General features: G+C 35.6%; 1 protein-coding gene across 1 annotated transcript; it reads left to right on the plus strand.

Moving 5' to 3' along the window:
- The first annotated feature begins 18,766 nt into the window (after positions 1-18,766).
- Positions 18,767-22,167, plus strand: LOC107609392 (putative serine/threonine-protein kinase WNK4). Its single transcript, XM_016311348.3, has 7 exons — positions 18,767-19,255; positions 19,445-19,710; positions 19,939-20,162; positions 20,245-20,402; positions 20,633-20,936; positions 21,007-21,312; positions 21,518-22,167. Exons 1-7 carry the CDS (start codon positions 19,172-19,174, stop codon positions 21,961-21,963), a joined length of 1,788 nt encoding a protein of 595 aa, XP_016166834.1. The 5' UTR covers positions 18,767-19,171; the 3' UTR covers positions 21,964-22,167.
- The last annotated feature ends 3,067 nt before the right edge of the window (positions 22,168-25,234 follow it).

Raw genomic sequence — 25,234 nt, forward strand, 5'->3', positions numbered from 1 at the left:
TTAATTTATATTAATGTTGATTCTATTATTTTGTGTATCCAAATAGAGAAATGTTATATATATGTTTGTCCTCTTCTCTCTCTCTTAAACATTTTCTTAGTAAGCATTATTAGTACTAGAAAGGTGTAGTTTTATATTATAGTTACTCTTTTTTTGTTTTGTTTATAGAAAAAATCATGTTTTTGGAGAAAACGAACTTAATTAATGTCACAAAATTTGAAGATCAAATGTTAGATAGTAAAAGTCATGAAGTTGTGGACATGATTATAAACCTACTTGCTACTTAATTACTTCAACTTTCTTTTGTTATTGAATATTTTGCAAAGATGATATAGTTAGATGTTGTTATGACTTAGATTTGTATTATGGTATTTTAAACAATGATGATGATATAATTAGAAGTGGTTATGACTTAGACTAATACTATGGTATTTTGCAATGATGATATAATATAATTGTGGATCTTACAGAATACTTTGTAAATCAAATTTGATGGTAAATGTTCAATTAGTTTTCTTTAGTAATTTGATTTAAATAGTTATGGTTATTTATTGACACTAAATTAAAAAATTAGTTAGAATACTAATTTCAATGCAACATGAGAAAACTATTATAAATAAAGAAATATATATCTACAAAAAACTATTATCAAAAGTCACAAAAAGCAATGGTGTTAAAACTGTTGTCAAAGACAGCTACAAAATAACAATGATATTAAAACCATTGCAAAAAGCAACACAAAAGGAAACGGTTCGTAAACCATTCTTAAAGACATCAACAAAAGGCAACGGTTTTCAAACCATTGTCCAAATTAGTAACAAAGCTACAACGGCATAAAATCGTTGCCTATCCAATTACGGTTCTAAACCGTTTCTTAAAAATTATTGTGAAAACCATTGTGTATGTTAGTAACAACGGCAACGATTTTCTTTGTTGCCATTGCCTTAAGTAAAAAACCATTGCCTATTAGCATTGGTAACGACCTCATATACAACAGGTCAAAAACTGTTGCCAAAGTGTTGCCTAAAATTTTAGGAACGATTTTTTTATCTATGGCAACGATTTTCAACCGTTGCGAAAACCCTTATTTGTTGTAGTTGCCTTCGCTTGTAGGAGGTTAAATCCCTCCCGAGATACTATTGGAGAGCCAGAACAAAACTTCAACTTAGTTGTCTTAGCAATGGCAACCAACTTGAGAAGAACAAGATTGAGGAACAGAAGGATTTTTGAGGTGGCCTCCAAAAAAGGAGTACAACTACTGTGGAGAATATGCTCATCCATTAACTCAGTGATTGGAAATTCCCGAGAAGCTATATCACTAAGATTTTGTGTTCTTCCTCTTCCAAGAAGTAAAGTTTTGCTCTTTTCTGACTGATGGGAAGGAGGATGAGGAGTCTATGGCACAAAGCTGTTTCTTGGACAACTTGAAGTAGTTATGGAACCAGAAGTCGGGGACCCTTTCACCACATCTTTCTTTTTAATTTTTTGAACCTGATAGAAAACACAAAACTTGGAAGTTATTTTAGCTAAAAAAACTTGACTATTAATACTTTGATCATATAATAAAATTTTAATAAATATAAGAAAATAATAATGACCAAGTTCACTCTAATGTAACTTAAAGATTTGGTGACTAGCATCTTGGAAGAAAGCGATTGGGAGCCTTTCCCTAATACTACTTAAGAATGTCTACAAAGGCCTGATCTTATCTATCTAGACTATAATACTAATACCTAGGAGTACCACTCTATTGGTACCAATACATAGGGACCTTAAAATCTCCCTCAAATGTTTCAAAAAAGGGGTGAAACGTAGGTCACACAAAAACTTTGAAGTAAAAAATCTTAATGTCATGGAAGGAATCTTTAAAAAGTTGAAAATCTTCCAGTTTTGTGAAACCCTAAAGGAAAGTCATGTTTGCCATCATCATTAAATGGTTGTGTCAAGTGAAAAATATGGTAAAATATAAGGAAAAAAAAAGAGGAGTAATGTCTAAACACAATACCTAGAGAGAATTTGAAAAGCTTGAAAAAATGCCCAAAAATTTAGATGAAACTGTGAAGGGGAAACACTACAATTTATAAGAACTTGACTCTTAAAGTTGGTAAATGATAATCTAGTCCCTATGTGGGTAAAAATGCAATCATATATATAAATATAGTGGCATGTGGTGAATCTGGATTGTAAACACAAACTCAATCCCTAGAGGCTAGAGCTACTATCCTATAATTCTCTTCATCCTTTAACCTCAGGGACAGTGAGTGTGCCTCACGAATACCCATAAACTCATAATTTACAACCGAATTTGCGCTCTAAAATAATCAAATTAAGGTACTCTACACCTACAAGGACCTCAAAGGGCAATTCGTACACTCCTTTCTTCACCATAGAGAATCAGATACACTACAAAATGTAAAAGTAGCATTCTAAGCTAATAAATTCGGAAAAAATACTAACTACTCATAAGCATCTACTACCAAGGAATGGAAAGCTCTCTCCTAAAAGAGAGCACCCAAAGAACCCCAAAACTTAAAAGCATATCATAACAACTCATAGGATTCCAGGGTCGGCCACTAGCAGGAGATTCCTTGGAAAGGGCAATGCTTAACCATATTTACAGGTGATAAAATGACACCAACACTTCTATGAAACTAAATAATTCTTAAATACAAATAAAAAACAACAAAATATACAAACAATATCATCTAATAGTAGCAGTAAATTCTAAGAAAAATTTCAAGTATTTGTAATAGAAAAAAAACAAAATCATAATAAAAAGTTACAAATATAATCACTGAGAAAAAACAAAAATAGCATTCGAAGGAATCATAGAGAAGAACTAACCTGGTGAAGAATGCGTGAAAAATGACATGAAGGTGGTGGAATTGTAACAAAAACTCAAAGAATAACTCAAAAGAAAGGCAACTCTTCGCGAAAATGAACGGAGGAAGAAAAAAGGAAGACAAAGAAAGAATACATAGAGAAAGTGAGAAGTGCAAACTATTATCCAGATAAAAAAAAAAATTATTGCCTCATTTAAATGATGAACACGATTCCCTAAGCTATGAAATGAAGCGGGAACAGTTGAAAAGACGTTCTAGATCCCCAGTAATAACATCAATTTTGCGACCTATATTTTCAAACCATCACCACACTGACTATCGAAAAACGGATTGTAATCGTTCAATAACTGCCTCCCTTAACCATTCCAATAAGTCTGGTTACACTCATTTACACATGAATTTCTACCAAAAATCCAAGATCAAAGTGTGACCCCGACTTTGGATACTTGAGTATTGAACTATTGCTCGATGCTCGAGTATAGGCAATATTCCTAGATAGGTCAAATGATTGGGAGGTCCAAATATGACTAGGGTGCTCCACGAATGGCTCTGGCCAAAACTAGTTCGACACTGATCTTAATCTGATTTGGCCCATGATAGGATAGAATCTAGCTGGTTGGGAACTAAGTCTTTTGACCCATAATACAACTCGGCTTAGAGAACAAACTAAGACTTGCCTATTCTCGCAAATCCCACGCATGCAAGACATAACCACCTACCATGCAAAACTGCCCAAATGGTGGGAGGTTATCACTGACTGTCGTAGCACGTGGTCCTACCCCTAAACCAGCCAATTGTGTTAGATACTTTATAAATTCTATTACGCGCCGTGTAAATTTTATCCAATTCTAATAACACTCTACTAAAATACATGCTTACTTTGACATTAGAATTCCTTGTAGGCATTTTTAACTACCGTCGAAATACACACAGTGGAGCATTTTAGAACTATGGGTGTGGGTGTGGGTATGGGTAGGGTGGGTGACTGGCTTCAGAACTATGGTTCCTTTTTTTTTAATAAAAATATCAAACAATGTCATTTGGGTTGAGATTAAGAGAATCAAATTCCAAACCAGTCCGAATTTCTCAAACCCATTAGTTTATTGGTTTTAGTAAAATCTGACTGAATCAAATCAGTACTCACGAATTTTGTTTCTTGTTCGGTCTAGTACCCAACTCAAACCAATCCAAAAATTAAGTCGTCACTTTTTTTATCCGACTGCTTGAAGCAGTCAATTTTTTCAATTATGGTTAATACACATTTTTAATAGGAGCTGTTTCTATATAATGAATCTAGAAAAATATATAACTCGTTCGATGCAAAGTTGAATTTATTTTTACTTAAGTTGAACGAGATATATGTCGGCTTTCAAAAAATGAACGGACCAGGAGGTAAAAGAAAATTCATCGCCAATGAAATCCATAAACATTGTTGGTCGAGATATACTTTCGAAAGAATAAACTAATTCGAAATGTTGGAGAGATGTTAAGAAGAGAGCAGAAATCGAAGACACATGTACCAGTGTTAAATGAAAGTTATATGACGTGTACTTGATTTTGATACCTTGGTGAATCGGGAAGATAATTCGAATAGAGGATCGAATGGCGCTTTCAAAAAGGGAAATCGAGCGGTTACATGAAGAAGGAAGTTGAAGGCTTTTCTCTGAGTTGGGAATTTATTGGTAACGTTCATTAGCAAAAGAGCGGGAACAGTTACCTAAGAATCCGCATACAAGGCAGCATCGTGTAATTAAGGATCGGTTACAAACTTGGATTATAAATATTAATAAGTTCTAGAAAATAAAAGTTTGGAACTTTTCTTCAGAAATACACTCAAGCATACTCACATCCCCAGCGAATTTCTGAGTCTGCATTCGAATTCGATTTCTGTAGGGTTCCTTCCATTGTCTTTAAATTTTCATTTACACTTTCTATAAAACTTTACTTTTCCTATCCAATTTATCTTTCAAGCAATGTTTAATTTCTTTGTCCAATTTACATTTCAGCATCTTTAATTTCTATCTCAAAAGTCCTTTAGTTCAGTCGAAGGCATTTAACTGCTTTGTTTAAAATTCAGTGTGAACCATTTCGATTTCAGTCAATTTACTTTTCGAATCTTTTCTTTTACACTTCTTTTATCCTCTTGACATTTTTTCAAACTGATTTCCCGTTTTAATACTCGTCTAATTTGAGAATCTTTGATGCACTTATAGAACTGGTATCTGCAAAAGAGAAGTAGGTTTTGCTCCCAGACCTTTAGAATTGAACCACCATCGATTTGCTAAAAATCGACAAAATAATTTGGCACGCCTAATGGGACAGTTTTAAAGTCAAGTGTGTCAAAAGATTAATATTTTGGTGTCATTTGGTGTATGCAATTGAGAAGTGAAAAGATTATTCACATGGCTGATGAGTTATCAAATGTGAATGGTGGTTTGTCCACCAATGACAGCATACCGGTAACTGTGCAAACTTCGGACGTTACTTCGTGTTCGGAAGGTTTGGGTGTAATTGAAAGTATAGTGGTTACTAGTGTTCAAACTGGACATATTGAACGTAATATTCGTCCACGTGGTACTTTACCACCAGTCCAGCCTCCAATAACTACTAGTTGGCCTCCTTATGGTCTTCCTCCCGGTTATACTCCACCGGTGAGTGGTTTTGCTCCTCCTGTTCATTTTCGGAGTGTAAATAGAGTAAATAATTCTCAAAACCCACAACAGTATTCTAAGTTTTCTCGTGATTATAATGTGGGCTCTACATCGAATGCCTCTAATTCCATGGCGGTATTTCGACAACATGTAGAGGAAAGTCATCATGATTTAGTCAACTTATTGACTCAATAAATGACCACAATTCTAAATCCCATGATGGCTGATCATGAATCAAAATTTGAATGCCTTGCCAGACAAGGCGAACAGATTGCTCGAATCGTTGATTATGATGAAGGAGAAAGGCATGAGACCAGAGGGAATAATAAAGGGTTTGAAGATATATTTCAAAATGAAAACAACATTTTAAATAGAGAGAATCCTCAGATAATTCCCCGTGGCCAGAATGCAGATGATGTTCTAGCCAGATTACGTGCTAATCATGGTGGTGAACGTTATCAAGTCACAAGAATTGTGGAAGAAGTGCTCAATCGAGTTGGTTTGAATGTTGGTTTTATGAACCGACCCCATTTTGTGTCTGCTTTTTCTCAAGTTGTTCAAATGGCTGAAGTGCCAAGAGGAGTGAAGAATCTAAAAATAATCACAAAATTTGCGGGGAAAGTCGAAGAGTCAACCACTGAACATATTGCTCGATATTTGGTCGAGATTGGGAATCTAACCAATGATGAGAATTTGAAAATGAAGTTTTTTCCTTCTTCGTTAACGAAGAATACGTTTACTTGGTTTTCGAATCTTAGACCAAATTCGATAACGACATGGAATCAGTTGGAAATTGCTTTTCACGCTCAATTTTATCGAGGGGAAATGAATGTGGCAGTTACTAACCTAGTTGCTTTGAAACGTGAGGATGGTGAAACCATTGATGACTATATGATACGTTTTAAGAATACTAGAAGTAGATGCTATGTGTCATTACTTGAGAGTGAAGTTGTGAAAATAGCAGTTATGGGATTAGGATTTTATATGCGTCGAAAATTACTTAATGTGCATATTCCTGATTTAGCCCATTTGGCTGAAAGGGTTCATCAAGTCGAGCTTATGAAAAAAGAAAAGGAGAAATATAGGAAGGAACAAAAGTTAAAGAGTAAACCTTTTACTCGAAAGGAGAAGGTTGCTTATGTAACCATAGAGTCCTCCGAGGAGGAGTTTAATCTTGAGGCAGAGGTCGATTTGGCCGAACTTAAGAAGGGTCCTCCATATATTTGTTCCTTACTCAAAAAGCTTCCTAGTAATGAAAAGTCGAATGATTCAAAACTAAAGAGTGGGAAAAATATAGTTTTGATATTTCAAAATTTGATCAGATTTTCGATGTGTTACTTAAAGATAAACAATTAATTCTGCCTGAGGGTAGAACTTTACTTTCGGTGAAAGATTTAAAAGGAAAACCTTATTGTAAATTTCACCAAGCAACCAGTCATTCGACTAATAGTTGTGTTCATTTCAGGGACCTAATTCAGGAATCCATCATGGAAGGACGTTTGAAATTTGATGATGGAAAAAAGGAAATGAAAGTTGATGTTGATCCTTTCGACACGGAAGCTGGTTTTGTTGAACCATACTTTGGAGTAAATATGGTCGGAATGTCATATGATTTTGATGTGGCTCTAGATGATTTCGAGTCACAGGTTCGATCAGTATATCCTCGAGTAGGAGATGCTTTGCTGGATTTCTTGGTGCAGCAAAAGATCAAAGATCGTGATGTATCTTTGTGTCCACGGTGTAATGCTATATTCAATGCTGAAGTTGCAGCAATTTTCGAAAAAGAAAGGATGAAGAAGGAGTTAGTTCATAGAGAGGAGCAAGCTCGTCAGAGGCAACCAATTTGGCGTATAGAGGGGCAAAGTTCTAAGGCCCCTCAGCAAAATGTGGTTGCAGCGTTGAGCCGTTCTCAGGCTATAGGTGTCCAGTGGATTCGAAATTGTCAAGAATTCTAGAATCGAGATGCTCATTATTGACGAAATCCACAATGGGGACATCGAGGACCTCCTCGAAATTAGTATCCATATCAACATGGTCGGGCCAGAGAATACCCAAGGGGTAGAGGAAGAAGGAATCTAAATCAGAATAGGAAGCCTCAGTCAGACAAAGGCAAGGGGGCAACACCTTCGGTGGATTCCCGAATAGTCTTTCCTCCTGATGGAGAGACATGTCCAAAGGGAATTTTGTCTCCTGCAAAGTTGGAGAAAGGTAAGGCAATAGCTCATTCTCCAGGAACTGATAAAGGCAAAGAGACTAATTTGGATGAAGAATACTTTGAGGAAGGAGATGATGAGATGATTGGAACTATTTTGATTATTCCAATTGAGTATTTGGGCGAGTATGAAGGCGATCCTGAAGAAGATTATGACATGGATGCTGAAGAAGCCTTTTCTTTTATCCGATATGAGGAAAAACCAGGGTATTTTCTGAGGCCCACTGAAAAGCAAAAGTCTCATCTCCGCCCACTGAAAAGCAAAAGTCTCATCTCCACCCACTTCACATTACTACTACTTTGAGTGGGATTAAAGTGAATAAAGTTTTGATTGATGGTGGAGCAGCATGATGCGTGAGCATCTTCTCTATTTTTTCCTTGTGAATTTGCACTTGAATTGCTAAGTTTAATCAAAATTTAATACATTTTAGCCACTATGAATGCTACTTTGAGTTCTGTGCAATTCTGTTTATTTTAGGTAGTATTTTGGACAAATTTCACGGAGTTTGAGTCAAGGCTAGAGAATGGAAAGAGTGAAGAATGTTTGCTGCTTCACCCACGCTGAACTTGGGATTTTCTAAGTTCAGCGTGGACATCAACACCTCCCAGGAGAATTGCGCATGACCTCCACACTGAACTTGACAATGGTCAAGTTCAGCACCAGCTTGAAGAAGTTCCAAGGGAGCATCTCTGCCTCCTCCACGCTGAAGTTGGCTCCTTCCAAGTTCAGCGCCAGCATCAGCGCTATTGGTTGAATTTTCGCACGCACTACACGCAAAACTTGGGAAAATCCAAGTTCAGCGTGGACTCAAAGAATGCCAAAGGAAGCACACTGCCCCATCCATGCTGAACTTGAGAATTTCCAAGTTTAAACTTGGACCTGAATGAATCACATGGTCCCCATGCTCTGCTTGAAGGCTTGCGAAGATCATTATTTATTTTGATTAAACTTTAATTCTTTTATAAATAGGAAAATATATTATTTAATTTTTAGAAAATATATTTTACATTAATTAGGATTAGATATAAAAGGGAAAAGAATCAGCCCTTCGGGCTCTTCTCTTCTCTTCTACCTCATTCTGCAATTTACAGTTTTACGAATCCTAGTTCTCTCTCTGAACCATGAGCAACTAAACCTCCACTGTTAAGGTTAGGAGCTCTGTCTATTGTATGGATTGATACTATTATTTTTCTATTTTAATTCATGTACTGATTTATATTTGAAGAATTGTTTTCGTTCTTTATCTTATGAATTTGGGTGGAACGGAAGTATGACCTTGATTCTAATTGAGTTCTTGTATAACTTGGAAAAGCTCTTTACTTGAACAACAGCTTGAAAATAATTTCTCCTAAATTTCTAATTATCTAGACTTAACGGGATACATGACATATAATCCTCTTATATTTGGGTAATTAGGATTTCTGTGGCATATAAACTAGAATTGAACTTCGCCCTCTAATTGGAATTAAGTGACCAAGGAATTGGCAGTTGATGAGAGTTAGAGGAGACTAAAAAGGTCTAAGGAATTAGGGTTTAGTCACATATAGTTTTTCATGAATTAAATCTTGCATGATTAAAATAGTTAGCAAGAAAAGTCAATCCGAAAAATAGATATCTCTAAAGCATTAACTGTTTCTCGATATATTCTTCACAACTCCATTACTGCTTGCTTTCTGATATTCTGAATTTACTGTTAATGCTTTTGAACCTTCAACATCATTTTCTATTTGTCTGACTAAGCCAATCACTTAACTATTGTTGCTTGATCCATCAATCCTCATGGGATCAACCCTCACTCACCTGAGGTATTACTTGGAACGACCCAGTGCACTTGCCAGTTAGTTTGTGGATTCAAAATTCTGCATCACAGCGATTAGTCTATTGCCAGAAAGGATATTGATGAAGGTTGATAAGCATCCTGATGACTTGGTTCCTACCAATATTGCTGTAACAGACTTTAGTGGCTCTTCTACTCCTACAAAAGGTCTGGTTACTTTGGGGTGAAAGTGGGGTCATCTAAGCGAAACACCATGTTTGTGGTAGTACCATCGAAAGCAAGTTACAATGCTTTACTGGGTCGAGACTGGATTCACGGAGTTAAGGCTATACCATCTACTGTGCATCAAAGTGTCCTCTTTTGGACAGAGGATGGCAAGCCTAAAGTTGTTAAGACAGATTCAAATCTATATGTCGAACAGATGCATGTTGATTTCATGGTGTATAGCTCAAAACTGAAGCCTTTAAATGTTGACAGGGCGTTGAATTCTTATAACTGCGAAGGCTGCTACTTGTCTTCAGAAGGTTTAACAGTAAACTTGCGCTATTCACATCTAAACGTGATACCAACTGGTTGGGATTGTTCATCTTGAATGGATTCGAAATGATATTCGATGGGGCATGCTCAAGACGTCTCGAATTACCTGGTAATTTTAAATAATTATATAAGTAATTTTCCTTCAATAGAGAATAAAATTGATTCGTCTGATGAAGTTGAATTAGTTAGGAATGTGTTGTCTACTTGTAGTAGTTACAATTCGATGTCTTCAATCGAATTTAGTCATGGTTTAAAGTTTTCTTCATTATGTAATATGAATGATATTGTTAGTCGAACTGCCAATTTAATAGCAGAAGTTCATTGTGCTGAAAATAAAGCTAATGTTAATCCAGAAAGTGATCAAGTTCGTTCTGTTTATAATGAATCTGTTGATTTCTCTTTTGATTGCATCTATGATTTAGAACTTTTGAGTTTGAAAAATATTCAGTAAAAGAGAATCATTTCATGGGGTTTGAATCCCAAGATTCTTTAGAAGAAATTAATCTAGAATCTTTGGATGATGTTCGAATTACTTATATCTGCAAGAATCTTGCGGATCCTTTACGAACTGAACTTTTCCATCTTTTACATGAATTTAAAGATTGTTTTGCTTGGGATTATCATGAGATGCCTGGTCTCGATCGTTCTCTCATAGAGCATCGATTAGCATTGAAACCAAATGCTCGACCTATGAAGCAAACTTCTCGACGTTTTGCTCCAGAAATGAATTTAAAGATTAAAGAAAAAATTGAACGGTTGATTAAAGCTAAATTTATTCAAACCGCACGATGTTGAATGGGTTTCGAACATTGTTCCTGTGATGAAGAAAAATGGAAAATTAAGGGTGTGCATTGATTTTAGAGATTTGAATAATGCTACCCCAAAGGATGAGTATTTTATGCCAATCGCAGATATGTTGATCGATTCTACAGTGGGAATTGAAATTTTAAGTTTTATGGAAGCTTATTCAGGATATAACCAAATCTTCATTGCAGAAAATGATGTGTCCAAAACTGCTTTCCGTTGTCCCGGGGCATTGGGCACTTATGAGTGGGAAGTTATGCCTTTCGGTTTGAAAAATGCTGGTGTAACTTACCAGCGAGCAATGAATGCTATATTCCATGAGTATATCAGGAGACTTATGGAAGTGTATGTGGATGATGTTATGGTCAAATAGATTTCGTTGAATCAACACATTGATCACTTAAGAAAAGCGTTTGCCACTATGAGGAAGAAAGGATTAAAAATGAATCCTTTGTAATGTGCCTTTGGTGTATCAGCTAGGAATTTCCTAGGCTTTGTGGTTCATAAGAAGGGGATTGCAATCGATAAGAGTAAGGCTGATGCAATATTAGCATTGTCTGCACCTAAATTGAAAAAAGAGGTGCAATCATTTTTGGGGAAAGTCAATTATCTTCGAAGGTTCATTTCGAATCTTTCTGATCGAACCAGGGTGTTTACTCCTTTAGTGAAATTAAAGAATGATTCACAGTTCGAGTGGACAGATGAGCATCAATAGGCATTCGATTCGTTAAAAGCTTATTTATCTAAGGCTCCAATTATGGCGAATGTTCATCCTCATGAGCCCTTGAAATTATATATTGCAGCATCTATAAACACAATTGGGTGTATGCTAGCCCAAGATGACGAGAATGGACATGAACGGGCAGTTTATTACCTTAGTCGAGTTTTGACTGATATTGAAATAAGGTACTCCCCGATAGAAAAATTGTGTTTGTCCCTATACTATGTTTGTATGAAATTAAAATGTTATATGGTGGCTAAATCGGTAAAAGTTGTAGCACAAGCTGATCTCGTCAAATATATGTTAAGTTTTCCAATGTTACAAGGACGTTTAGGGAAATGGATGCTCGCTTTAACAGAGTTTGATTTGCAATAAGTTCCAGCAAAAGCTGTGAAAGGTCAAGTCATTGCAAATTTTCTAGTTGATCATTCGAATAATCTGAATGACCAAGGGACAAATGTAGTCGATTATTGGAAGTTATATTTTGATGGATCGAAGCACAAAGATAGTGTAGGTGTTGGAATTCTTATTATCTCGCCAGAAGGGATTCCATCAGAATTCCTGTTCGAGCTAAAATATCCTTGCTCGAATAATATGGCAGAGTATGAAGCTTTAATTTTGGGCCTTGAAATCTTGATCGAAAAAGGGGCTTTGGAAGTCCAAATCCTAGGGGACTCTTAGTTAGTTCTGAAACAATTATCGAAAGAGTTTAAATGTAATAATGAGAAGTTGTAAAAATATTTGGCGACGGCTTGCGAGTTGTTAACCTCTTTTCGAAAAGTTTCTTTGGTTCATATCCCAAGGATCCGTAACGAGATCACTAATGAGTTAGCCCAAATTGCTTCGAGATATAGAATCGGCCTAGAAACTTTAAGGAAATTAGCTAGTATCCGGCAAATTTTAGTGCCTGCGGATGAAATGGAAGCTTTGTGTATAAGCGAATGGGAAGATAATGATTAATGATTGGAGAAAGCCTATTGCTGAATATTTAAAGAATTCCAGCATCCCAGTTGATAGAAAGGTAAAATTGCAAGCAATAAATTTTGTCCTGATGGCTGATGAGTTGTATAAGAAGGGAATTGATAGAAGTTTGTCGAGATGTCTAAGTTAAGATGATAAAGACATTGCTTTGGGTGAAGTCCATAAAGGGATATGTGGTGCTCATCAGGATGGGAAGAAGATGAAATGGGTGCTATATCGCAATCATGTATATTGGCCATCCATGATCAAAGATTGTATCGAATATGCAAAGGCGTGTCAGGAATGTCAAAAGCATGGTTCGATACAACAAATCCCAGCATATGAATTGCACTCGATTATAAAGCCATGGCCGTTTAGAGGGTGGGCTTTGGATTTAATTGGATTGATTCATCCTCCTTCATCGAAACATCATAAATTTATCCTGGTAGTAATTGATTATTTTACAAAGTAGGTCGAAGCAGTTCCTTTAATAGAAGTTGGAAAACATAAAATAATAGATTTTATTGAGGAACATATAATTCATCGATTTGGAATCTCTCAAACATTGAGCACTGATCAAGGGACTATGTTTACTAGTCAGCGAATCAAGAATTTTGTGGCTTTGAGAAATATCAATATGATTACTTTAACCCCCTATTATGCACAGGCTAATGGACAAGTCGAGGCAGCAAATAAAATTCTGATAAGTTTGATTAAAAAACATATCGGGAATAGACCTCGAACTTGGCATGAAACGTTAAGTCAAGTACTATGGGTTTATCAAAATTTACCAAGAGGGTCGACAGGTACATTGCCCTATAGATTAGTGTATGGCCATGATATTGTGCTACCATTGGAAATCAATCTCAACACTTTGAGAGTGTCAAAACAGAATTATTTGCCAGTCGGGGATTATTGGAATGCAATGTTTGATGAGTTGAATGAATTAGACTTAGAGCAAATATTGGCACTTGAAAACATGTTTCGACAAAAGGAAAGTGTTGCTCGAAGCTAAGTTACAATCATCAAATAAAGGAGAAATGCTTCAGTATAGGTGAGTTGGTTTTAAAAGTCATTTTGCTAAAGAAAAGAAATTGAGAATTCTTGGCAGATGGTCCCATACTTGGGAAGGCCCTTTTCAAGTGATAGGATTATATTCGGGAAATGCATATCGAATCAAAGATATCGAATCTGGAAATATGATCAATTCGATAAATGGGAAATATTTGAAGCAATATCATTGGTTGCTGAATTAAAATTAAAATGCATAAGTCCGAAAATAAAGAAAACCATTACAAGTACTGAAGTCTAAGGTGAAGAAATATAAGGTGCCATAAGTTTTGCTAAATCTGAGCGTAGCTTTACCCTTTCATTGTCCAAAACTGAAAGTGTCTCAGCATGCCTGAATTCTTCATATTGGGCCTTGTCAAGTTGTTTCTCACATTCTTCTTGTTTGGCCTCAATAGAAACGATTTCTTGTGCAAGTTGTTGTTGTTCTTGCTGGGTAGTGGCTAGAGGTGTAGCTATATCAATTTTTCTCTTCCAAATTTTGGCAAAATTTTCATTAATCTGAGCCAATTTTGCTTCAAGTCTTCTCTATTCCTTATCATAGTGAGCTTGAACGGAAATAGCCTGAGAGATTCTCAAATCGAATTCTTCATGGGAAGCTTTGATTGGCTAGAGGGTTACAGTATAGCTTTCTGACTCAGTTCTGATCTTAGCTACTTCATCCTTAATTTCTTGATGTTTTTCCTGGGTAGTTGCACTTCTATTGGCAATCTGTTTGAATTGATTGATTATGGTAGAGTGAGGTGTCAGAATCTGAATTTCAAAAGATGAACTTAAAAGATCAGATAAAAGATTTTTCAAGACTGCATCATTGGTCCATTCGATAGGTGGATGGTCCAAGAGCTTGAGAAGTGATAGAAGTTGTTCTTGAGCATTGACATTCAGCTCAAATGAAGGACCAGATGTAGAAGGTCCAATGAGTACAGGGGTAGAAATAGGTACTTTGTCTTCCTGAATAGCTTGATTTAGGATGGTGACCAGGTTAACTAGGGTGGCATTTGTAGATTTGGTAGAAACACCCAAATCTCCAGACACTTGACCAGGGAAAGTTTGAAGTTCAACTTGTGGAAGAGGATTGGAGGTTCTTTGAGGAGAAGGAAGGGTTTCCAGAACTCTAGATGGAGAGTCTGAAGTAGTAGTCTCAGCGACTCGAGAAAGAGAGTCAGAATCAGGGGCCACTTGAAATTCAACAGAGAACGCAGCCTAGTTGATTGGAGAGACATGTTCAATGATCAAAGGTTGTGTTGGAGAATGATGGGTGTGCTCCTTTGTTAAGTCAACTACCTGTGTTCCAGTCAGAATTGGAAAAGCGACTTGGAGAGGCTGAACAGACTCTGTGGCTTGGATTGATGAGTGAGATGTGGTTTGTCCTAGGTCTTGTTGTTGTTGTTGATGTGGCTGATCAGGTGCCAAAGATGAGGTGATTGATTGTGTAGTAGTAACAGGCTGAAATACAAGGTACAATAAGTTGAGATTTATTTTGACTAAATCAAAATATATGTGAAAATGATATAATATTACTGGAATGGGTCTTGTTCTTCAAACTAACTGAGAGCCCGAATCTGAATCAATTATATCCTCCGATTGTGAGGATGCAGCAAGGATGTTTCGAATAGATAGCTCACTGTCATCAGAGGAGCTTTCGCTCGATGATTGCAACTGTAACTGATGAAAGATTGAAATCAAAAGTTTGTAAGTAAATGTGATTTTCGAAAAGTTTCAGTTTAAGTACATATGTATAGGTAGAGAGTAGTTACCCTTCTGGAAGCTCTTGTGGGAGTCCTTCAACTCTTCCTTAGCGGTTGTCGTGAGGAAGCTATGGCTTCAGCCTTTCTTTTTTGGGGTTTTTTAGGAGAACCTTCAGCAGCAGAGATTGTGCGAACGCAGAACGCTTGATCTCTTCCAAGGTACGACTGTACTTGGAATAATAAGTAGTCCACCAATCAAAACAAGACTTGGTGATGAATGAGCTTCGATCATAGACAAAATGGTGAAAACCTTCTTTTTGTTGTTGATTTTTTGAAAGGTAGAGATCAAGTTCTTTCTGTGAAGCCAAAGTGATATGGCAAAATGGCCTGCTGTTTCTGAGAAGTGGAGTTAGGATAGCTTGTGAGAAACCAAGTTGTCTGGCTATGTAATGAGGGGCATACAGAGTTACTTTGAAACGTTCTTTTTTATGTTGAGGTAGTCCTGTAGGAATTACCTGTACAGCCAGCAAATTGGCCCAGTTCCTGTTAGCAAGCTCATTTTCTTCGGTATCGTTGGGGAAGAGGAGGCGTTTGAGCTAAACAGGACCACAATTTTGACGCAAAAAAGGGGTGAATTGAGGTTCTCATTGTGAAAGTCTTTGCAAGAATGAAAAAGAGAAAAAACAATCCAAAATCGGTCTTCATCTGATTGTACTTCTGGGAAATTTGGCTTGAAATTAGCCAATCAGAAGCCTTCGATGTGCTATTTGTCTGTAGCACCACCGTTAGGCTTTATCATATACTTTTCAAAAATGGCATTAAGCCAAAGTTGCAGAAGCTAGAGAGGGCCACCTGTACTGATAAGATAGTTGTTGCAAAGACAATTAACAAACTGGCCAAGTTCTTCGAAAATATGTCCTAAAAGAAGCTTGGCAAATTGAGATTGTTTCCTTCATGAAGTAGGGAAGCAAGAGGAAGGAAAAGCTTATGCATTTGAATACTCCGAGAGCAGAAGACAATTGCATTTAGCCAGTAGAACAGAAAATCCATGTGCTTATCGTCTGTAACGAGGTTACCTTCTGCACCCATATGATGAGCAATGAAGTCACTGTAAGGTCATGGGAGCAATGTTGTATTGTTGCCTGGGTTGCATGTTAGAGGTAAAGTCTGGAGGACTAATCGGGAGTCCTGTGATAGCAGCTACATCCAGAAGTGACATACCAATCATCCCACAAGGAAGGTAGAAATTATTGGTAGTCCTGTTCCAGAAAAATGTTACAGCTCCGATCATCCAAGGGAGCGTCGAAGGTGAAAAGTGAAAAAGCCTTAGAAGGTCTTGAATCCCAAGAGCTCCCCAAGCAGTGCTCCTTGATGGAGCAAGACGTTCATACCAAGCCGTGAAGTCAGTTCCACGTGGGTTGATTTTCGGGTTATTTCGAAAAGGCTTTTTATTGGTGAAAAAAGAGATATCGAGGTCTTGGCTAATCAATAAATCTTCCCCTTGAGCACTGAGGAAGAAAGGAAGTTTCTTGTTCGTCCTTTCCAAGTTCTCGATAGGACCAATGAAACAATGAATGTCTTCACTCACAGTGAAGGGAATAAGGATTTTAGGGTCATTGCTTTGAAGTTGTGGGTCGTCAATGACTTCATCATTCACTTGATTCAACACATGAAGAGCTGGAGGAGCCGGTGGTTCCACCATGGGGCCTTTTCCTTTGTCTTGTGCAGCAGCATGGGATGAAAAAGCAGCCATTGAAGAGCAAAGAAGAATGAAGATTGAAGAAAAAATTTATGCAAGAAAGGCGAATGCAAGGGAAATCGAAGGAATAAGTGTTCGAGAAAGTTGAACAAAGACGGAAGTGTCGAATTTAAAGGGGGTTTCACTGTAGCCGTTATTACAGAAGGAATTCAAAGAGAAAGGAGGTAACTTTGCGAAGAAGGCGAAGTGGTGGAGAGAGAAGGTTCAAGTCACGGGAAACGTGTCAAACGGGTTAGAATTAATGGAGAAAGTAAATGGTAATTATGGTCGGTTAAAGTTATTGAAAGTTGAATCAGGATTAAGTGTTTCATCTTTCAATGAGTGGCTTCGAAGGTAAACACATTAATCCTAGGGGCAATTTGTTGGTCGAGATATACTTTCGAAAGATTAAACTAATTCGAAATGTTGGAGAGATGTTAAGAAGGGAGCAGAAATCGAAGACACATGTACCAGTGTTAAATGGAAGTTATCTGACGTGTACTTGATTTTGATACCTTGGTGAATCAGGAAGATAATTCGAATAGAGGATCAAATGGCGCTTTCGAAATGGAAAATCGAGCAGTTACACGAAGAAGGAAGTTGAAGGCTTTTCTCTGAGTTGGAAATTTATTGGTAACGTTCATTAGCAAAAGAGCGGGAACAGTTACCTAAGAATCCGCATACAAGGCAGCATCGTGTAATTAAGGATCGGTTACAAACTTGGGTTATAAATATTAATAAGCTCTAGGAAATAAAGGTTGGAACTTTTCTTCAGAAATATACTCAAGCATACTCACATCCCCAGCAAATTTTTTGGTCTGTATTCGAGTTCGATTTCTGTAGGGTTCCTTCCATTGTCTTTAAATTTTCATTTACACTTTCTGTAAAATTTTACTTTTCCTATCCAATTTATCTTTCAAGCAATGTTTAATTTCTTTGTCCAATTTATATTTCAACATCTTTAATTTCCATGTCAAAAGTCCTTTGGTTCAGTCGAAGACATTTTACTGCTTTGTTTAAAATTCAATGCGAACCATTTCGATTTCAGTCAATTTACTTTTCGAATCTTTTCTTTTACACTTCTTTTATCTTCTTGACATTTTTTCGAACTGATTTCCCGTTTTAATACTCGTATAATTCGAGAATCTTTGATGCACTTATAGAATTGGTACCTGTAAAAAAGGAGTAAGTTTCGCTTACAAACTATTAAAATCGAACCATCATCGATTTGCTAAAAATCGACAAACAAACATAAAGAATAAAACAAAATCTATTGCCAAAGGAGTCCATAAACAAAGAGTTTTTGTTTTTCTCCAGGTGTAGAACACACACGTGAGGCCAAGTAATCACACAATGGGTCCCAGCACCAACCTTAGCTTATATCATATGGCAGATGCAAATTCAAATTTTACTTCATATCATACCATGTAATCCATACATCAAATTATAAAAACATATTTTTTTTTATATCTTCATTTTTACTTTAAAACTTCCCAAGTTAACAAACAAATGATATAACGAACAAAGCGTGTGCATACTGCATAGATTCTTCAAGTTCCGTGGGAAAGTTCTTGCACCCAATAACCATCCCTTTAAGCTATGTGAATTCCCAAAGCTAACCCTACCCTAAACCCTTACGCACCACATTTCCCCACCAAAAATAATGATCCAAAAGGGCAAAGGTGGAAACTTGTCATTTTCCAACTACATAACAGTACCATTATTGTTATATATTATAATTATTATCCTCTCTTATTATTCCTGTTGTCTTGTCAACTCTTGCACGCTCATTGTTTTGTGTAATGTGTATGACTTTCGTTTTCAAATAGAACAAGAAAGAGAAAAATCAAAATCAAATGGTTTCCAAGAACTACAACCACTTAACATGCAGTGTTGTTGTAAAGATTGGTAAAAGCAACACAATGCACAGTGTTGACTATTCAACAATAACAATCTTCTTCCTATTTTATGGGGTCGTCTTCTCCCACGTTAACCATGATGCACCAAAAAGCATATTAGAATGTTTGATAGGATAATAATAATAATAATACACCATAACAAAAATTCCCTTTGAATTCTTCTTATTCCTATTTTCTCTGTGCTTTCTGCACCAAAAGGTAGATAAAGTTTTAACAGTGGAAATTCTTGTGTTTGATAAAAAGAATCAAGAGATGTATTCAAAGAGAGAGAACATGGAAGATGACAAAGAAGAACATGGTTATTTAGAAACCGACCCAACTGGTCGATATGGCAGGGTATGTTGTATGCTTTGAACCTTCCTCTGTTTTCCTCTGTTTCTTCTTATGTCTTTTCAATTTTGGATTATTATCTATGTTGGGCTTTGAATCCTTTTTCTGTTATGTCTAAGCCATGCTCTATTTTTGATTGAGGGATAGATTTTCTCTAGGAATTGAGTTAATGTGAGAACATGTTTTTGTGATTAGTTTGGAGAAGTTCTTGGAAAAGGGGCAATGAAGACAGTGTACAAAGCAATTGATGAAGTTCTTGGGATAGAGGTAGCATGGAACCAGGTGAAGATCAACGAGGCGCTTCGAACGCCGGATGATTTGCAGCGGCTATACTCGGAGGTTCATCTTCTAAGCACCCTCAAGCACCAATCCATCATAAGATTCTATACTTCTTGGATTGATGTTGAGAACAAGGCCTTCAACTTTGTTACAGAAATGTTCACTTCAGGATCACTAAGAGAGTAACTTCCTTTTCCAACTTATGAATTAGGCAATTACTTGATCATCACATTTTTCTTTAGTATCCCTATATTGCATATTAAATTTTGAAAATTAAAAGTAATTACCTTCTATTAGTAATCAATTTGTGACCTATTTTTTCTTTTTGGATACAAGAGTCTCTATTTAAAACATGATCATGAGCTCCTAGGATTTGTTGATAACCAGTGATTATTTTCCGGCATGTACAGATACCGGAAGAAATATAAGCGAGTCAGCATACGAGCGATAAAGAATTGGGCTCGGCAAATCTTAGAGGGTCTTGTTTATCTACATGGCCACGATCCGCCAGTGATCCATAGGGACCTAAAATGTGACAACATATTTGTCAATGGCCATCTTGGACAGGTGAAAATCGGAGACCTGGGACTAGCTGCGATTCTTCGCGGCTCGCAGTCGGCACACAGTGTTATAGGTATTTTTCTTTGTTGCTGCCAATGAATGTTGCATAGTTGTTGCAAAAGGTACTTAGAAACTGCCTCAATTCTTTGTGCTAGGCACGCCAGAGTTCATGGCACCGGAATTGTACGAGGAAGAATACAATGAACTTGTTGATGTGTACTCATTTGGAATGTGTTTATTGGAAATGCTCACATCTGATTATCCATATTGTGAATGTACTAATCCAGCACAGATATACAAGAAAGTAACATCGGTAACCTCCGATCCCGATCTAATTTTAAGTTTCAACAATGTTAGGTGTACATAAAAGAATCAGTATAAAATACATATTGAAATATAAAATATATATTGAAAATAAATTAAACAACACATGTTTATACATAAATATATAATGACTGATTTGGTAAGTGATTTTTAGCGTGTTTAAGTTTAAGGATATCATTTATCAGCATAGTTAGTTAGGATTTTATTTGTTTCTTGCAGGGAAAGTTACCAATGGCATTTTTCCGAATTGAAGACAGCGAAGCACAGAGGTTCATCGGAAGATGCCTGCTACCGGCGGCGAAGAGACCATCAGCAAAAGATTTGTTGCTTGACCCTTTCTTTGTGTCTGATGATTCTTCATCATCGTTAACAAAGTTTGGAATTCAGAACTATTCACTTTTGAATAGTGAGATGGAAAAGCTGCAACTGAGCGATGCTTTGCCTAGAACTGAAATGAAAATCACAGGGAAGCTGAATCCTGATGATACCATCTTTCTCAAAGTGCAACTTTCTGATAAGGATGGTATGTAATGTAATCTCTTGGTTTATCTTAGGCGATTTTGTTTCACTTTTGGTACATGATTTTGTTGCAGGTTCCGTGAGGAATGTATATTTTCCGTTTGATATTGTGAATGATACTCCGATGGATGTTGCGACGGAGATGGTGAAAGAACTGGAGATTGGTGATTGGGAGCCTTTTGAAATTGCGAATATGATCGATGGCGAAGTATCTGCTCTGTTACCACGACGGAGGGCGAGTAATCATGATGAATACGACGACGACGGAGGATCTCATCATTATTTTCGCTCCTTCTCTTCTTGCTCCTCCTCCCAAGACTCAATGGCAAGTCTTGTTCCATTATCTGAGGCCATGCCTAATGAATATTACTGGCTCCATGGTACATCTTCTTTCACCCTTTGCTACTTCACCTTTTAAAATTGCTATTCATCCATGTACTCCTTTTAGTCTTGCTATTACAAATCTCGTAAAAAACAAAAAGAAAAGATCTTTTTTTATAATAAAAAATCTTTTTTTTTTCTAACAATTTAATTATACCCAAATAAGTTCATATTTATATAAACTATATTAACTATTGTTTGCAGATGATTTATTTGACGACACTAGTTCACAAGGAACGTATTCCAACCTGAACTATCATTCAGCAGATGAACTTGACTATGTCTATAATAATTTACCTTCTTCTACCAAGAAGGACAAAATCCCCATCATGAAGAGTACTCACAAGTGCACAAGATTTTCCCCACAAGATTTATTTCCAACTTCATCACAACTAGCACCCTATAGTAGTAGCGTCAAGGGTAAGAGGGTGATGGAGAATGGTGGTAGCAGTAGTAGATTGACAAGGAACAGGTCATTGATCGATATAAGGAGCCAAATGTTGCACAGATCATTGGTTGAGGAAGTGCACAAGAGAAGGTTGTTTAAGACTGTTGGTGCTGTTGAGAATATTGGATTTCAAGCACCTTGTGAAGTTGAGAACGACAAGAACCATTCAAGGAGTGCCAAGGGAGAAAATGTTGCCATATAAGGGAATGTACTACATCTTACATGCACCAACATAATTCAATGGTGTAAAATTATGTTAACATTTATACTGTTGGATTATTTTAGTGTGTGATGAGTGCATCTTCTTTTATTCAAAATTAAAATGTATGAAATGCATGCATAAGCTTGTGTTTTCATAGGGTATCAAATTTCTAATGAATGAAAGGAATGTTGATCTTCAATTTAAGTGGAAATTGAATTCAATGTTTGAAATAAAAATATTTAAACTAATTTAAATAGAATTTAATTTAATTTTTTTAAATTAATTCTAATTTAAATAGGTCTGATTTGAAATTTCATTCTATTGGGATTTCACTTAAAATTTAAAATGTCTAAAATATTTTTATAATCTAATTACTTCTTAATTTTTTTTATTCACTTTCTCTCAAAGCTTTCCACATTTTAACACATACTCTCTCTTCTCTCACCACCTTCATTTCCTTACCTTTTCTTTCTTTCTATTCACTTAATATAATATATAACTTTTTCTTTGAAAGATCTACTATGTAAATCTAAAAAAATATCCACACGTATAGATTTTATGTATTTAACTTATATTAATGATACTAAGCGTTTGTCAATATATCTAAACATTTCAAGCAAAATTGTATTAATCATGACACTAGCAAAAAGTGACATAATTTTGTTCCATTTTAATAACATGAATTAGTTGCTATACTTTGTCGATAATAACTAGCTTTTTTTTACTTGCTATATCACTAGACTACTAAACAAGTTGGTTCTTGACAATTCATGTTTATTTTTTGTTGTTGGTTTGTGGTTGGAATCAACCATAAACAACCATTTAATTTTTTAATTAATAATAATATTTTTTAAATTTAATATTCTAGATTAATCTAATTTTTATTTTTTTAAAAGTGAACAAATTTTAGTCGAAAAAATTTTAGTTAAAAATATATTTTTTTATTATTTCATATAATTTAATAAATAGATATATTTATTATTTAAATATAATGTTATATTAATAAAAAATAAAATTATCTATTATAAAATTTTAATTTATTTAATAAATATTTTAAATACTAAAATTTAATTTAATTCTATAATTTTATTAATTTATTCTAAACACTAAAATTTAATTTAATTCTATAGCATTAAAAATTTTCAAACAAACAGTCAAAATTTGTCAGAAAAATAGCCAAACAGGGCACCATTATACGGTGTGAGGTTCAACGTACATGTAATTAAATAAATAAATGCCTTTTATTCTTTTAAAATTTTGGATAAGTTTGGTATAAATTATCTTTTCATTTCCTTTTTTATGTAAATTTTCATTTTATTAATGACCTATGGTTAAATCATCTTTATTAAATATATTATACTCTTTATTAGTTAAATAAACCTTAATTTTCTATTCTGTTAGATTTTATATTAACCTACTAACAAGGTTAAACATTTTTTTTAATTTTCAAATGTTTTACATATAATTTTTTATAGTCTATTTCATTTTTTATTAGCAGATCCTCTGAGAGAAACAAACTAAAAATATACTCATAAAACATATTTAACAAAGAAGATCATAATAAAAAATCATAGAAAAAGAAAAATAAGAATGCTACACATCCATGTAACTATGTAATTAAGTTGACCCAACACCAAAAAAATTCAATACTATTAAATGAAACGTGAAATACACGCGTCCAACGCACACGAAATTGCTCTTGCTCAATGCTTCTTCTCCCCCACGCTTCTTCTTGTTCTCTCGCGCTTCTTCTTCTTCTTCTTCTTCTTCTTCGCATTCCTCCTTCTCCTGCTTCTCCTCCTTTTTCGCGTTCCTTCTTCTTCATGTGTTTTCTCCTTATCGTTATTCTTTTATTGTTGTTGTTGCTGTATTTTTTGTCTTTTTCTCCTTCTTTCTCTGGTGAAGAAGCAGTAGAAGGTGATGAAGAAGAGTTTTGAATAGTGCAGAATGAACCGAACACAGTACTCAGTGAACCGAACACAGTACTCATGGTGAACCGAACATAGTGCTCATGGTGAACCGAACACAATACAATTGTATAGTAGTGAGTGAACGAAACATAATCTATTATATAAAATCAAATTCAAACAGCGTTTTGCAGAATGAACCGAACACAGTACTCATGGTGAACCGAACACAGTACTCATGGTGAAACAATTGTATAGTATTGAGTGAATGAAACATAATCCATTATATAAAATCAAATTCAAATAACTCTGCCTACAATTTACATATTATCAATTCAATTCAATTCAATTCAGTACACCTCCGTCCATTTAATTCAATTCAAATTAGCAATTGCATTCCATTCAATTCGATTCAAAATTGAATAATCCAAACTTTGTCACTTTGATTCGTTTCAGAAGAGTAATCCAAATCGCTCTCCTGTTTACCAAAAAATTATGAACCCCTAAACACTGAACCCTAAACCCTAAACACTAAAACCAGAACCCTGAACACTGAACCCTGAACCCATAAATCCTAAATCCCTAAAACCCTAAAACCTAAACCTTAAACCCTATACCCTAAAACCTAAACCCTAAACCCTAAACCCTGAACTCGAACCCTGAACCCTGAATGCTAAACCCTGAACCCGAACCCTGAACACTGAACTCTGAACCCTGAATGCTAAACCCTAAACCCTAAGCTCTGAACCCTACCGTAAACCCTAAACCCTGAACCCTACCGTAAACCCTAAACCCCTAAAACCATGAACCCTGAACCCTAAACTCTAAACCCTCAACCATGAACACGGTGAACTGAAATTAATATACGGGGCGAACCGAAAGTTTGAAACACACTGAACCCTGGACCCATAAACCTTAAGTCCTAAAACCCTAAACCCTGAAACCCTATCGTCATTCTTTTGTTGTTGTTGCTGCTGTATTTTTTTTGTCTTTTTCTTCTTCTCTCTCTGGTGAAGAAGTAGTAGAAGGTGAGGAAGAAGAGTTTTGAATAGTGCAGAATGAACCAATACAATACTCATGGTGAACCGAACACAATACAATTGTATAGTACTGAGTGAATGAAACATAATCCATTATATAAAATTAAATTAAAACAGCTTTCTGCAGAATGAACTGAACACAGTACTCATGGTGAAACAATTGTATAGTACTGAGTGAACTAAACATAATCCATTATATAAAATCAAATTCAAATAACTCTGCCTACAATTTACATATTATCAATTCAATTCAATTCAGTATACTTCCGTCCATTTAATTCAATTCAAATTAGTAATTGCATTCCATTCAATTCGATTCAAAAT

The sequence above is a fragment of the Arachis ipaensis genome, chromosome B7, assembly GCF_059453495.1.
Source record: "Arachis ipaensis isolate K30076 ecotype BB chromosome B7, ASM5945349v1, whole genome shotgun sequence".
Lineage (NCBI taxonomy): Eukaryota > Viridiplantae > Streptophyta > Magnoliopsida > Fabales > Fabaceae > Arachis > Arachis ipaensis.

Bases quoted from the DNA above. Each gene is read 5' to 3' on its own strand.
- LOC107609392 (XM_016311348.3), top strand. From the start codon at position 19,172: ATGTATTCAAAGAGAGAGAACATGGAAGATGACAAAGAAGAACATGGT. The intron at 20,163-20,244 runs GTATTTTTCTTT...TCTTTGTGCTAG, and splicing joins GTCGGCACACAGTGTTATAG to GCACGCCAGAGTTCATGGCA. The intron at 20,403-20,632 runs GTAACCTCCGAT...TGTTTCTTGCAG, and splicing joins TATACAAGAAAGTAACATCG to GGAAAGTTACCAATGGCATT.